At 43.9% G+C, this 15,980-nt stretch overlaps 1 protein-coding gene across 3 annotated transcripts in view; it reads right to left on the bottom strand.

The window, feature by feature from the left end:
* Nucleotides 1-15,980, bottom strand: part of LOC119395696 (germinal-center associated nuclear protein) — a 182,411-nt gene that overhangs the window by 96,204 nt on the left and 70,227 nt on the right. For all 3 annotated transcript variants that reach the window (XM_049416750.1, XM_037662704.1, XM_037662705.2), the window contains exons 14-16: nucleotides 14,718-14,860; nucleotides 6,636-6,797; nucleotides 2,059-2,262 (exon numbers count right to left, since the gene is read on the bottom strand). In XM_049416750.1, coding sequence (XP_049272707.1) covers nucleotides 2,059-2,262; nucleotides 6,636-6,797; nucleotides 14,718-14,860 — 509 coding nt within the window. The remainder of the gene's footprint in view (nucleotides 1-2,058; nucleotides 2,263-6,635; nucleotides 6,798-14,717; nucleotides 14,861-15,980) is intronic.

The raw sequence follows: 15,980 nt of genomic DNA, 5'->3' as shown, positions 1-15,980 counted from the left end.
ATGAGGTGAAGCATATTGAAAATCTAGGGACCACTTCCAAACTGACGTTGACTCTCTCTTGGCCAAGTTCGACCGTAACGGACCTTGAAAGGCAGCTTCGCCGCAATATGGGGTGTGAGGAGGTGAAGCATATTGAAAATCTAGGGACCATTTCCAATCAGACGTTGACTCTCTCTTGCCTAAGTTCGACCGTAACGGAACTTGAAAGGCAGCTTTGCCGCAATACGGGGGTGTGATGAGGTGAAGCATATTGAAAATCTAGGGACCATTTTCAACCGGACTTCGTCTCTTGGCTAAGTTGGACCGTAACGAGCTTGAAAGGCAGCTTTGCCGCAATACAAGAGTTTAATGAGGTGAAGCATATTGAAAATCTGAAGGGGTCACTTTCAACCGGACGTTGACTGCATTTGTCTTTGGGAAGTTCGAATAGTTCGAATAGTTCGAATAGTAAAATTTGAGTGCGAATCGAATCGAATAGCAAACACTACTCGAAAAATATTCGAAATTTCGAATATTCGCACACCCCTATGTAGAGCTGTGCGAATAGCAAAATTTTGGGTGCGAAGCGAATTCGAATAATAAAAATTGAGTGCGAATCGAATCGAATAATTTCGAATAATTTTCGAATATTTCTCAAACATTTTTCGAATATTTCGAAGTGAAATTACAGAAAAAGTTGCAGAGAATCCCTAAGTATGTTCTTGTGAGATAGCAACATGAAAGTGTTTCTTTTTGCTAGGTTGATGAAGTGCTGATGGGGTCATATTTCATAGTTGTCTTTCTTATCAAGAATGAGGCAATGTAGAGGCCAAATTGTATTTATGTACACGATTTGGTGCAACCAAAGTGTTGCCGACAACACTTTACACATGATGGGCAGAGATGCCATTTCCTCAGCCTCTCCTATTTCAAGTTCTGTGGAAGCCCAACTGATGTGGCAGACAAGGGTGTGCTCCCTTCAAGTCCGGAGCTCCAAATCTGCCTCGTAGACGTCGATATATAAGAACATCTGAAATTTTAGATGCTAAAAAGCTTTGGCGTCCGATTTTTCAGACTTCCTGCCCAAATTTCAGGTCCAAAACAGCATTAATTGGGCTCCCAACTCTGCCAAATCTTCCATCTCCATATTGGAACCAGCGTTTTCTTGAGTTAATAAATTTGCGACCGTAGCGGAGCTTAAAAGGCAGCTTTGCCGCAATACAGGGATGTGATGAGGTGAAGCATATTGAAAATCTAGGGACCACTTGCAAACGGACGTTGACTGTGTCTTGGCTAAATTCGACCATAACGGAGCTTGAAAACCAACTTTGCCGCAATACGGGGGTGTAATGAGGTGAAGCATATTAAAAATCTGAAGGGGTTACTTTTAACCGGACGTTGACTGCATTTGTCTTTGGGAAGTTCGAATAGTTCGAATAGTAAAATTTCAGTGCGAATCGAATCGAATAGCAGACACTATTCGAAAAATATTGGAAATTTCGAATATTCGCACACCCCTACTTTTAAGGCTTTAATGGCAAGTTGCAGTGGTGGAGTGCATGCAATATCTTAACTCGCACTGATTACCGCTGTGTTGGATCTGGGTTTCATTCAGCTTTCCATGTGCCAAACGGATCCTTGATGAGGACTTCCTTGACACAGCAAGTAGGCCAGTGGCTCTCGGCTTCAAGAAAAGCTTTTTTTTTTCGTTAATGAATGTAGTTTCTTCATGCCGTCCTGTTATTCAGACATTTTTAGCGGCACCATCTACATTAAAATGTAATTCGTCAGTGAATATACCTTGCACAAAAGGCCGAATTTCAACATAATGTTTCAATATTCACTTACAAGACCAACTGAGTTAAGCAAAGGTTCAAAAGACTGAACTACATTTAATTGACACTGCCCAAATTCTTGTTTGCATTTGCCACAGTCACATGCAAGATCAGCATTTGACATTGCTGTGACAGAGTGCAACCATGACAGGCACATAGAATGCCTTCCACGCCATCCAGAAATTCACTTAACCACTGTACCGAGTGCTGCGCTTGCATGAAAATACACAAGTGGGGAACTAACTTGGCAAATGCGGCAGCCATCAGGGAGTGACGGTAGAAGAGTTCAGCCCTCCTGTGCTTGTCCTCGTGTTGGGCCCACTCCTCGGCCAGGCTGTCCCTGGCCACACGGCTGCTCTCCTCGAGGGGCACTTCGTCCAGCAGGCTGGCCAGGATGAGCTCACTCTGGCTGCTCTGCCATTGGCCCAGAGCCTCCTGGTGGCAACCCCTGAATACATTTGTTGCTGCTCTCAACAAAAAAAACAAAACGTAGCCTAAACATGCCTGAGGAGTCAAGAAAGACTTAAGCTGCAGCATCATCAAATCATTCGCACTATAACTTAAGTGATGCAACTTGTATTAACGCAGCTATGGGCAATCGCTATACCCTCCGTCTCAGCACTGCTTTACCTCCTTAACTCGTCAAACACGCAGCTAGCTACCATAGCGCAGCCGTCACCGGCGACAACAGCACATTCGACGAGTCTAGCTGCGCATTCCCTCTGTGTGGCCTCCGCGATCAACTCTGGCAGTGGATCGCTGAGGCCATGTAGAGAGAAGCACATGGTCAAAATCTGCTCCACAAGGTGCCACAGCAATACCAGTCATACACACGCTATTCTCCAGTACACCAATCATATTAAAATGCTCTATTTTATTTTCTCTATTTCAGTGATGCTACCGGCTTAGGCCACTTTGGAGCAGCTTTTGGAGCAGGCAAAATTGCGTTTTGGAGCAGCAAAACTAGCTTTTGGAGCAGGTGCTCTGCCTTCAACAATTCATTCTGAGCCGAAGAATTCTTTAAAAAGTAATAAACATCGACCACAGCAGCGTCGACATCCGAGCCAACAGCACTCAAGCCGCGGGCAAATGAGTTGTGCACTTTGTGCAAGCAGCACTCTCCTACATCTATGATGCCAGGGTATGCTTCCTGCATCTTTTTTCTGAAGCTTTTCATTGCATTAGGGCCATCCGTAGAAAAGCAAATGACATTTTTCTGCGGCAGGTCCATCATTGCTCTCCGCACTTCACTAGCCAAAATTTCCGGGGGGGGGGAGTGATTATTATAAAATTGGGATATGAAGATAAAAATGCACCCCGTCGCAGAGCCCAGCCGGGAAGACTGTAGGTGTTCCACAGCTCGCTGCATTTTGTTGGAGAAATTCCCAACTACAACATCAAGTTGTTGGCACCTCTGTTCGGAAGAGGGGTCTCGTCAATGCTGACAGATAAAACCACACCCGGCTTGTTCAGCTCGTCATGCACAAGTTTCTTGAAATACGGCCCGAGGCCATCACTAACTATGTAGGATGCCTTGAACCTTTTACAACTAAACTGCTTCGCTGTTTCGGAATCTCGAATAACTTGGTAAACAAGGCAGTTGCTGTGTCGGCCCACGAGTATGGGATGCCCTTGAGAGTCATGCCAAGCACAAACAGAGTTTCTGTGTTTGTCACGCGGTCACACTGCAAAACGTTCCATGGAGTGCCGAATTCCAAAGTCGGCTGGATCGTTTTCGGCCGCTGCAGCCCACCTGAAGCGTCTCAATGATGACTGGTAGCATCAATGTGCCGTTTCATGGCTGCATGTCGCTTGACTGCTGCTACGCCATGTTGCCTACAGTTGATGCTTTGATTACAAAATAAAAAAAAAAACGCAGTTCCTTCGTTTGCTTGACAACACCATATTGATAATTTTGTCTCCATTTTCATCACTCTCATGGAGAACGTCCGCGTACGTCCGCGTGCAGCGCGATGTCGCTCTCAGTGGGGGAACCTCATGTAGTTAGTTTCATTTCTGAAAGTCGGAGTATACCCCTTTGGCGCAGGCTTGGCGCAGAATCGCCAAATTTTGAGGAAATGTAGCAGGTTGTAGCAGCCAGGGCACTTTGGCGCAGTCTGGCGCAATTGGCGCAGCAGTAGCATCACTGCTATTTGCTCTTTAAATGCTCTATTTTATTTTCTCTGGCATAAAATGCTCTATTTTATGCCAAAAAGTATGTGGACAAACAAAAGGTATCTGAAAGTGATCGCCGATAAACGTAAAGACAGGTGATGTGATGGCGTCTTCAGAAGTGAAGTTACAGCTGCAGAGCCATGGATCCTGGCGTTGATCGGATGGCGAGAGCCCAATGCTCACTGCACCGACAAGCTGAAGCGCCTCCACTTGCCAGTTGCCTAAAGATACACAATGTTGCAGCATTGTAACGCAGGCAGATGACACTCAATGTCAAGCGGATGTCCTTAAGTCTGCCTTGTGGAGGTCCTTAAAGGGGTACTGACACAAAATTTCGCGGCCGAGATAGCCTGCTGGATCGATTTCCGTGTACGTGCGTGTACCATCTGCAAAATATCGACAGCGTATAAAGCTTGGAAGGTATTTTATATGAATTTTGAAGTTCGCGAGCGCGATCCAGCATTATAGGCCGCACCTGGTGCATTGACACCCTCGGAGGTGACCCGAGGTGACCCCCCTACTTCCCCTACGTAACCGTTGCAGCCGGTACAAGTTACGATGACGTCGTAGCCGCCATTTCTGTTTTGACGCGCTTCCCGACGAATCACTCCTCGCCAGCGGGTCAAACCTGAGGTGATTCGCCACGTCGAAAATTCCTTCCATCCCCGCCGCAAGAAAATCGTCGCCATCAGACGACGAGCCCGACGACGACAGACCACGCGGAAATGCGTCACTGTTCTGTGTGCTCACGTGACTGAGCGTTTCACTCGCTAGGCGGTGATAGTTGCACCCGGCGGCTTGTCGTTTTTGGAGCTCTGTCAAACCGAAACTGAGGCTGTGTCGGTAATGAGGAGCTTGTAATTAATTATCTGTCGCGCGCTGCAGCAAACGATGTGCCGTGTCATGACTAACAGGCCGCCAGCAACACATTGCAGCAAAAAAACGCGGGGCGAAAATTTTTGTGTCAGGACTCCTTTAAGTCTGGTAGTAAATTGTGATTGTGTATTTTCATAGTTACTAATTTTTTTTATACAAAACAAATTATAAAATGTTTCGACTAATACGAACAGCATTTGTCCACAATTAGATTGGAAAACTTGTCAATGATGTATATTGGACATATCCAATCATCCAATCAGCTCGGCTACCAGTGCTACGTATAGTGGAATAATGTTACGTATAATGGAAGTAGGCAGTTCCAAACTCGTTTGGTTGAGCCACGGCGATCTGTAGCGATTCGCAGGTTTTTAAAGTCTTGCAATAAATTGCCCAGTTTATGCAGAGAGCATAAATAATCAGTCTGCAAATGATCCCTAGGACTTGCTCTACTCGCTCAATGCATATGTACAAGTCATCAAAGTCATTTATAAGAGGGGACATGGCCCTTTAAAATATTTTTAAAAATATGTTCGATTGATACTGGTGAAAATTGCTGAGTTTATGCGTATTTGTGTGCTGATTTGGAATACACAATTATCTTTCAAGCATAATATGGAGCAATATGTAGTTTCTGAAATATCCAACATTTCATGTGCCTTTCTGGGAGCAAAATTTTTCCTCAGCTGAGAGAGTTACAAAGTAAGCATACCACAATAACCTGGAATGAGAACTACATGCAGCCAAACATGAATGGATGTTCCAAACCAATATGAACAAAAATTATGGTATGTCGAAAATTCGCTAGCAAAATCCCAGACTGACATCAACTCACTGGTGAATGTTCAACACACAATGGCTTTTGTTCAAATGGGTTTAGAACATCCATTCATGTTTGGCTGCATGCAGTAAAGCCCGCGTACCAACGTGGTTGACACGGCCGCATGTCTCGGTTATAGGAGTGACGGAGACAACGGAGACGCGACGGCAATGGGGCGACTATGTTCGCAGGCGATACTACTTCCGCTAGCACCGGCAGTGACATTTCCAGCCATTGGCACAACGTGTACGGCAAACACTGCCTCCGAGAATCGTACCACTCGCAACCGTGGCGTGTCCAATGCCTAACGTCCAAGCTGCCTAACGACAGTATATATATAGGCTAAATAGGTATAAAAATTAGTACGTTTTCTTGGCTGCATTTCAGAACTCAAACAAAAACAAAAGTTCAGCAATGAAAACTGTTTTAATGAGGACAAATACCAATTCAAATATAACATTCAACAAATTCAAGATTTTTCATGGACCCGCCACGGTGGTCCGGTGGGTATGGTGCTCAACTGCTGACCCGCAGGTTGCGGAATCGAATCTCGGACGCGGCGGCTTCATTTTAGATGGAGGCGAAAATGCTTGAGGCCCTTGTGCTTAGATTTAGGTGCACGTTAAAGAACCCCAGGTGGTTGAAAGTTCCGGAGTCCTCCACTATGGTTTCTCTCATATTCATATCGCAGTTTTGGGATGTTAAACCCCAACAATTATTATATTAACATTTTACAAGGAGTGGTCAAGGTTTTTAAGGACCTTGGAAAGCGACTTTCAATTTTCAAGGGTATTCAAGGACCTGTGCACACCCTGCAGAAGAACAAGACAGACAATGCAACATTCGTTACCTCCTATATTTGCCAGGACTGTACAAGTGCAGTTTCACTCCGAGAACTAAATAAAATTATTGCTAAAGAAAGCTGATTTATGGTGTCGTGAATGGCTCACCTGCAGATGCCCTCCGTCTCATTCTGCAGCCCCTCACGAAGGATCTCGGCTACCAGTTGCTCCTGTGCTTGTTGCTCATCCTCCCGTGCCTGCCGCTTGGCAAGAAGCTTCTCCTGCAGGCGTTGTTCTTCTGCGCGGAGGTACTCCTCCGTGCAGGTTGCCCTACAACACGTAACAGTGCCTGTTGTACACAGACGGCACACAATTGGCCCATTCAAATAGCAGGCAGGCAACTTCAGATTTCTGCCTCAATAAATGTAAGCTTGCGCAATGGGCTGTTGTTTACTAAGGGTGTGCGAACAGTGAATTTTAGAATTGAATCAAGTATACCGTAATATCCCGAGCAAGCACCCCCCCCCCCTACGGTGAAAGAAAACCCCACAAGGTTTGGAGGGGGGGCCCTTGCTCGGTCATGGATCAAAATTCAAGATGGCGACGGAAGAGCCGCGCGTGCTTCCAATGAAATGTGTTACTGAATAGGCATGCATTTACTGTCGTGACTGGCCTTCGTCAAGCAAATAAAAACACTGAATGAAGCAGTGAAAATGGAGGGAGGGCAGGGGGGGGGGGAGCACTTGCTCGGACATTGGCGGATATTTCAAATCTTCAGAAAAAGGGAGGGGTGCGTTTGCTTGGGATTTTACAGTAAACATAATAGTGATGACGCCGAATTGAATACAAATACAAATCAAATGTCATTCAAATAGTTTCAAATAGTCATTCAAATAGTTGTTCATCTTTTCCTTTCTCTTGAACAGTTTCGTTGCACTACTTACGATAACATTAATGTCCAAACACCAACTCGCCCAACATTCAACTTGTTTCAAGTTGGGCAACCATTTTCAAAACAGCCCTAAATTCCACATCTTATTTGAAAGACATATTCACAAACTTTAACAAAGGAACATTACAATTACTTTTCCCTGCAAAAAGATGCCACCCTTATGTACCTGAGGCAATCTTGTATACAGCAGTGACTAGAGACTTCAAGATTTTTTTTGCAACTGTAGGCTGAAATACAGCACCAACTACAGTATTCAGGGTGGTACATTGTTGCCAGCTTTTAAATAAGACTGATACATAAAAATTAAACAATGCTTCAAGAATCAACATCATTAGGAACCTTATGATGATGATGATGATAGTGGATTAAGACTCTCACTTCGGCAACACTGGAGTTTTAAAGAAAAACACACTCATTTGGTGATCCATAACAATGACAACAGTCACTGAAAAGCTTGGGCTGCATGCATTTGGCATTTTAATGATTAAAACAAGAGAGTTTTTCCATTGGTGCTGATTATTCTTAAAACTATTTTTAAAATATTTGGCATTTCAAATATGCACTATTCTATTTGATTAGCATGGAAAATAAAATGCTATTCGATTCTTCATTAGAAATTTTCGAATATTTCCACAGCCCTATTGTTCATCCTATTCTGAGAAGACGCCACTGCCTAAGCATTATGTGGGCACGAGAGGATGGCTTCATCATGCGATCACTGCTTGCATTGAACCAGATTGCAACTGATGCAGCTCTGCAGTAGTCATACTGAAGCTTATAGCACACAAAAAAACACAGACAAAGACGTGACACACACAGGCGCTAGACGTGACACACGTAGTGCCTGTGTGTGTCACATCTTTCTTTGATCATGTTTTTTCGTGCACTGTAAGCTTCAGTATGACATATCAACACGCCCAAAATGCCACGGTACAAATCCGCAGTAGTATTGTGTCTGCAACAATCATCATCATCATCATTTATTTGACCCTTAAGGGCCCCTTAGGGGCATTACATAAGGGGGGAGAACATTTTCTAAATACAAAAAACAAAGAAAATAAAAAAAAAGTAGTACAAGTACAGTAGCAATACTTTTGCAGGATCCGAGAACAGATGCACAGAAAATGTACTTATACAAGTATAAAAACATGCGCGCACAATATTTACACATACAAAAGCACAAAATACAGTGACGGTGGTAGAGTTTTAATGGGCTTCCAAGTTTAAGGGGGGACGTGGCAATGGGAATGGTAAATTTCGTTAAAATGTTCAGTTTTTCAATTTATTTTTTTCTGCAATCCTCATACCATGTTTTACGTCATGGTGAAATATTAGACCAAAATAAGCAGTAGGAGTTGAAAAAAAGAAGCGTTTTACTAGTGTGCTGTTATCAAAAACGATGAGAAAATTGGGCTTTAGAAAATGAAAATCTGCTGTTTTCCCTTGACACAATGCCATCCTATTGGCGTCATCATAAAGAGGACAGATAGAGCTCAAGATAGCCACAAAGCTGCATTTCTCCAATGAAAAATAAAACCAGCTTCCTTCTGAGTTCCATTTTTTTTAGCTGTTAGCTCCATTTTCTTGGAGCTCCATTTTCTCAGCTTTCATTTTGTGAACAGTTGCTATCAGTCATCCCTGTGCCATTTCTCAACAAATAAAGATATAACCATTCTGTTTTCTGCACCTAGATCCTGAGACATTGGTGAGTGCCGTAAAGCTGTCCATATTTGTCTGCACGCCATACAGATTTTTATAATTGGCTTTTTGTAAAAGTTGTTAGTAGGACAATGAGTACAAGAAATGTCAAAAATTTTTTTGTGTGCTTATTTGAGTACTAAAAAATAAACCAATAGCTTTACGGCACAGAACGGGCCCTTGTGAATATGCTTATGCAAAAATTGTGACGAACTTATGTCTACTTCATTAATTAATTTTGGGATGACAATGAGAGAGTATCAAGTGTTGTAACTCAACAACTACAACAGATAGCTCAAAACCGACTTCAGTTATGATATCAGCACAACATATCACATCTGCATGCCAAATTTCATCACTTTATCTCCATAAATAACCAAGATAGTTTTCATTGCCACGTCCCCCCTTAAGTGAGCTGTTAGTAGCTGTTTGAATGCGCACGAGTCACGCTCTGAGACGATGGCTTCCGGTAAGTTATTCCATTCCTCGATGGCGACAGGAAGAAATGACTTGTTGAATGAAACGGTCCTACCGAAAAGACGTTGGAGGTTTCTGGAATTAATAGCCGGCGAGAGTAGCGGGTGGGAGAAAGTAAGAGAGAACCATGCAAGTGAAGAAAAGAATAATATAACTTATGAAATAAACAAAGCCGAGAAAATTTACGTCTGTCAGCTAGATTCTGCAAGTCTAAAGACGCCTTAATAAAAGTGATGCTTGATGAGTGGTTGTAATTGAACGTAATAAACCGGGCAGCCCTATTCTGAACGGATGAGGGTAGCGAATAAAACTAAAACGAACGTGTCCCAAGGTTATTTCACCTGACGGTGGTCACGTTTTTTTCAAGCAGGTGCATGTTTTTAATGTACGCTCAAACCTCATCATAATAAAACAGCATACAGCTCAGACCACTTATAACGTAACCACTTAAGTGCAGGGGAGGCTATAATGCAGTCTCTTCTGACTCCTGTTTGCCTTTCGATGCAACTCTACGTTCATGCATAGCGATCACTGTGCAGGCCCCAGAGATGAAGGATTGGTTATTATGTAGCTCAGAGAAGCAAGATAGAGAGCGTGCTTCTTGGCGGATGTGTGCCAGCCAAGAAGAGAGAGCAACAATGGTATTAAGGAGAAGGAGGTGCCCGGGAGTGAACAAACAAACGAGGAAAAGACAGGAAAAGAAAGAAGGCCGCATCAACAGCATGTCGCAGGCATGCAGTGTGAGGAAGGGGAGCTGTTGCCTAAGCAATAGAGAAGCCTTTACTTCGGCCACTTGTCGTGCGTTCCACACCAAGCAGGGTGTCCGCGTCTGCATCAAATGCAGTTTGCCAACTCACCGAAAAGTACGACAAAGAGTTCACAAAGTTCTATCTCTTTCTGCAAGGCTGAAAGAAAGAAAGGCCGGAGACCATGACATGTCATACAGTAACCACTGCGTGGCATTCAGTTCCTTTTTAGCAGCGGAGCTGTTTAAGCTTTTTGTTCTGCCTTTACACGTGACCAAAAAAGCTAAGCTGCACCTAGCGTGTGCAATGCAATAACTCGGCCGGCGCGCACTCTCTTCGTCCTCTTCTTCATCTAAAGAATGACTTTAAATAAAGACAGTTTGCCCTTGACGACGTACGTTCAAGAAAAGAAGATAGTAATAGTACATTTTTCTGTATCATCTAGTAATTTGGCGGATAATAAGGCCTGTGGCCAGCACACCCATTGAGGTTGACATGATGTATGTGCAATGTAGGCATTTCTTCAATGTGTGTGCCTTTGGAAGAAAGCAAAAGAGAAGCACAGAGCAGATAAACAGAAGAGAAAGGAGTGGTAAAAAATCACAGTTTCGCCGCAAGGGCGAAGCAATGAATGCGATAGCAAGAAGCTAATGCTATACGAAGTGAGGCTCGCCAATGGATACTCTCAGTTTGAACAGCGCTCCTGTTGCAAAGGCGGCCGAAGCAGCGAAGGAAACTAGCGTGCTTCAAGTGTCAAGCTGACACTTGATAGTTCCCGCTCATCTTCTGTTTATTCGTTTAGCGGCGTCTCTTGAGCTCGAGTTACTTTCGTACGCTCCGTAACATGAGCGTGGACATCACGGTGGAAACTTGAAACATCCCTCTTGCCCTCACCATGAGAAAACCGCGCGAGCAGACAGCGGAAGGCCAAGGTTCTCCCTGCGCAAATATAAGAAGAAGCGAGCGAGCTCGCCGACGTCCTTTAAATGCGCCCGTCGCGCTCCTAGCGCCATCTCGCTGGTAATGAAGAAACGCTTATAAGCGCCGACCGTCTCTGAGTCCGTCCAGCGGTAAAGGGTGTGTATATAACGCTCGCCGTTAGCTATGTGGAGGACCTGCGTTCCGTGGCGTAGTGGTTAGCGCCACTCGCTGCGGAGCACGAGGTCCCTGGTTCGATTCCGCGCTTCGGAAGCATATTTCTGAATTATTTTTCTTTGGGGCTTTTATATCTATATACATACTTATACATATACAGTGCATGACGGCGACGGCAAAATCCAGCCGAGACTGTCCATATAATTGCTATCGCAATAATATTGACAGAGAGAGAAAGAACCACACAGGAACTGAGAGAGGACCTTGCTAATTAAGGCTGTGCAAATCAGTACCTTACAATTAACATCATGTTAATTAAGACCTTCCTAATAATTTAGGTCCGCCACAAGCCCCGTTGTTAGTCTAGCCTTGCGCCACTACTGCAAGCTGCCCACATTTTTTTTTCGTCCAAATATTAGTAATGCCATCGTAAAGCGCAGATATCGCAGTTGCGACCCCAATTCCACTGTCAGTATAGGCAGTGTTCCACAAGTGTAAAAACATTATATGCGAGATTTCGCCTTTGACACCAGCAGGCAGACTTGCAAGCTTGGCAAGCTTCTGCAAGAAAGTTGCCACGGCTGCTCTCCCAACCACGAACCCAAGCTTTGTTTCACGCTTGCTGCCCTTGGTTCAGCTCTTGAGTGCGATCTCTTTTGCGGTGACGAATCTCATGTCGCCCAGGGCAAGCTTCTCGCAATGGCATGCCAAGTTGCGAACCCGCATGCTAGGCCTAACAAGTGCTAGTCGCGGCTCTTTGGCAGTGGCCGCAGGCAACCAAATTTGTGGTTACATGCAGAGTCAACAAAACACTTTGCAGTTACATTTTATAGGGGTTACATGGATTGTCAAGAAAAACAGGGGTGTGCCCGGCAGTTGCAACACTCAAGTGATGGTTCGCCATCGGCACAGTTTTTGACACCGCGCACACACGTGTGAAATCGAAAGAGTGCCAAATTTTGATTGTTCAGCATAACATCTGTGCAGTGTGGTTCCGCAGGGAAGTCCGCATAAACAAGGTGGTCTGAACGGTTAGTTGGCAACATTCTGCTACAGAACTTTTTTTTTTTCCTTTGTACAGTTTGTAGGCACCCCAGGTTCGTGGACCTTTCAACATTTGCAAATTTAAACGAACGCAAGTTTACACCCCAGTCAGATGACTCAATTCTCGGAATTGCGCAGCTGCCTGTTTGTCATATTTTGCCCATATGCAGCCTTCGAAGAACGTTTTTTTTTTTTTTGTAGTGTGGTACCACTTTAGCACGGCAGCTCACATTAGAAGTGGTCTATGTTTAATGAAAACCAACAGAAAATGTGGCCAAAAAAAGTATAGGGGACGTCATTTGTAGCCTTTTAACTGCATTTTAGTAATTATGAAGTAAATGTGAAGAAATTAAGGGGGGACGTGGCAATGAAAACTATCTTGGTTATTTATGGAGATAAAGTGATGAAATTTGGCATGCAGATGTGATATGTTGTGCTGATATCATAACTGAAATCGGTTTTGAGCTATCTGTTGTAGTTTTTGAGTTACAACACTTTTTATACTTTCATTGTCATCCCAAAATTAATTAATGAATTAGAGATAAGTTCGTCACAATTTTTGCATGAGCATATTCACAAGGGCCCGTTCTGTGCCATAAAGCTATTGGTTTATTTTTAGTATTTAAATAAGCACACAAAAAAACTTTTGAAATTTCTTGTACTCATTGTCTTACTAACAACTTTTACAAAAAGCCAATTATAAAAATGTGTATGGTGTGCAGACAAATATGGACAGCTTTACGGCACTCACCAATGTCACAGGATCTAGGCACAGAAAACGGAATGGTTATATCTTTATTTGTTGAGAAATGGCACAGGGATGACTGATAGCAACTGTTCAAAAAATGAAAGCTGAGAAAATGGAGCTCCAAGAAAATGGAGCTAGAAGCTAAGAAAATGGAACTCAGAAGGAAGCTGGTTTTATTTTTCATTGGAGAAATGCAGCTTTGTGGCTATCTTGAGCTCTATCTGTCCTCTTTATGATGACGCCAATAGGGTGGCATTGTGTCAAAGGAAAACAGCAGATTTTCATTTTCGAAAGCCCAATTTTCTTATCGTTTTTGATGACAGCACACTAATAAAATGCTTTTTTTTTTTTTCAACTTCTACTGCTTATTTTGGTCTAATATTTCACCATGACGTCAAACATGGTCTGAGGATTGCAGAAAAAAATAAATTCAAAAATTGAACATTTTGACAAAATTTACCATTCCCATTGCCACGTCCCCCCTTAAAGTGGATGAAAAGACAACTTGCCGCCGACAGGGACCAAAGCTGCAACCTCTGAATAACGCGTCCAATGCTCTACCGATTGCGCTACGGCAGTCGTCCTTCCATCCACTTTATCGGGTATATATGTGCATTTAATGCTGGGAGCGTTAGCCAGCACCACTCGTAACCATGATGGCGAGTGTGCAGCATTCTTTCTTGCCTGCTGGTGTCACGTAGCACCTCATTTTTTTTTTATATGGATATTCATGCGAGGGATTATTGGCCTGCTGCCAGCTCCTAAAAAAATCAAGAGCTACAAGACACCAGCAGGCAATAAAGAGTGTTCCACACTCGCCGTGGAGTGGCTAGAGAGAAGGTTGGAGTGGCTAGGCATGGTCAGGGTGTGACCTTTGAGAACGCACTAGTGCAATCTTGGAAGCCACACCTAGCTGTACAGTGTGGAATCCAACACGGCAAACAAAATAGAGAACTTGTGCTTGAGAGTAGTTACATTGTTACACAGAGCAATTAGTGATGGTTTGAAAGACTAGTACATCCACTACTCATTGCACAGTGCCACGATTGCTAGTGCAGCTAAGCGTGGCCTCCAAGACATTACTAGTAGAGAGGCCACTCAATAGCGAGCCACTGCTTGTGTTTGGCATTGGTGCTGGGTGCACATTCATTTTTAGCCCCCTACTTTTGTGGCGGCAAAGCATAGCCTCTGAGAACGCACCAGTGCGATGTCAAAGCTGGTGTGGCAAGGCCTGGATCAGTGGTGCACCGTGCCGAGTACTGCATACTGCTTGACCAGTTGGAAAAAAGTCCTTTTGTTTGTTTCTCAGCGTGCAAGCCGCTCTTCTTGACCGCGTTGCCAATATTACAGAAATATGGATGAGCCAAATGGAAACCAGTACTAAAGGCAGTTATTCCTAATGCTGTCCTGTCGACGGTAAACAGAGCGTCCACATGACGAACTAAATCACCTAAACAAAAATTATTAGATTGGCTCAACATATGGCTCACGTGGAGAGCTGCTCTGTCTCTTCCTCCAGCAGGGAGGCGGCTGTCAACTCGGCCACCTCACCGAGCACACACTCCTCCCCGACGGCCTCCAGTTCCTGCTGCACCATGTCCTCGACCAGCACGAGTAGCGCTTCCTCCACCACCTGCTCGCAAAGGACGCAGCTTTCTTAGCCTGACGCACAAAAGACTGACAAGGTCACTAGTCTTCGTCAATGAAGGAAAGAGGCACAGTGCTTTCATTGAAAGTTAGACCAATCCAGGAGAAAGCAACTGCTTCTCATTTGTCTAAGCTGCAAAGCGGCCTGCGAATATAACCAGTAGCACATATCTAAAAGCTGTCGTTTGACAATCAATAGTTATACCACTAGCTTCTGGCCAGCCAGCTTGTCTTAGTGTCTTGGAACATGCTCTCATTAAGGTAAAATGAAAAGCTATAATTGGGAGGTACATACAATAGACACTGAAGTCAATAATGAACTTTATTATAGGCAATGGTGCACTGCATTGCCAAAAGTGTTTGATGTTCCGAGCCCCCTCTTGTTACTAAACAAGCGACAGCAGTGCTTGTCAAAGCACTCACACGATCCAATCGTGCTTGTACAGACTTCAACACTACCACCTCAAACCTGCCTTTTATAGCCAACACAGGTGTCCAGGTATTTGGCAGCACAGGCTGTAGTAATGGATGGAAACTTGCACTGCAAAGGGCATGTTATGAAGTATCTAAAAAGCATATGTTTTATGCTTATTAAAGCCAGAGGTGACTTTCAATCCCTAGGCATGTTACCCACACAGAGGGGATCAGAGAGCGCTAAACTTGCAACTGTTCATTTCATAACCTTCGATCTGGTTTATTTATGCATATTGCAGGCACCAAGAAACATAACTCATCCCACACATTCTGTTAGACCAACACATGTCATCTCTTCACTGGACTAAGCTATAGACTGCACACATTTCCCAATTCCGCTATTCCTTCAGCCTTTCTTAATTCCAATGTCAGGTGATTTCGGCAACAGTTGATGACAATGTATTTGCTCAGGTTTGGATACAACTGCACCCCTTCAGCAAAAAGCCAAAAAACCTTCAGTTGATATTTTTTTTACATTGCAGCTGGGCTCACATAATCTGCCATTCAGACACTTTCTTGTTTGACTAACATAATAAATTCCACGTGACAATAAAAACTTTTACAGAATACAACACACCCAATCTGCTAATCTGACATGATGTTTCTTTTCCAAAGACCAACCAAACCACGTT

The sequence above is a fragment of the Rhipicephalus sanguineus genome, chromosome 6 (genome assembly GCF_013339695.2).
Source record: "Rhipicephalus sanguineus isolate Rsan-2018 chromosome 6, BIME_Rsan_1.4, whole genome shotgun sequence".
In the NCBI taxonomy this organism is placed as follows: Eukaryota; Metazoa; Arthropoda; class Arachnida; order Ixodida; family Ixodidae; genus Rhipicephalus; species Rhipicephalus sanguineus.
The sequence above is the reverse complement of the archived record's forward strand: the minus strand, read 5'-3'. Positions and strand labels throughout refer to the sequence as shown.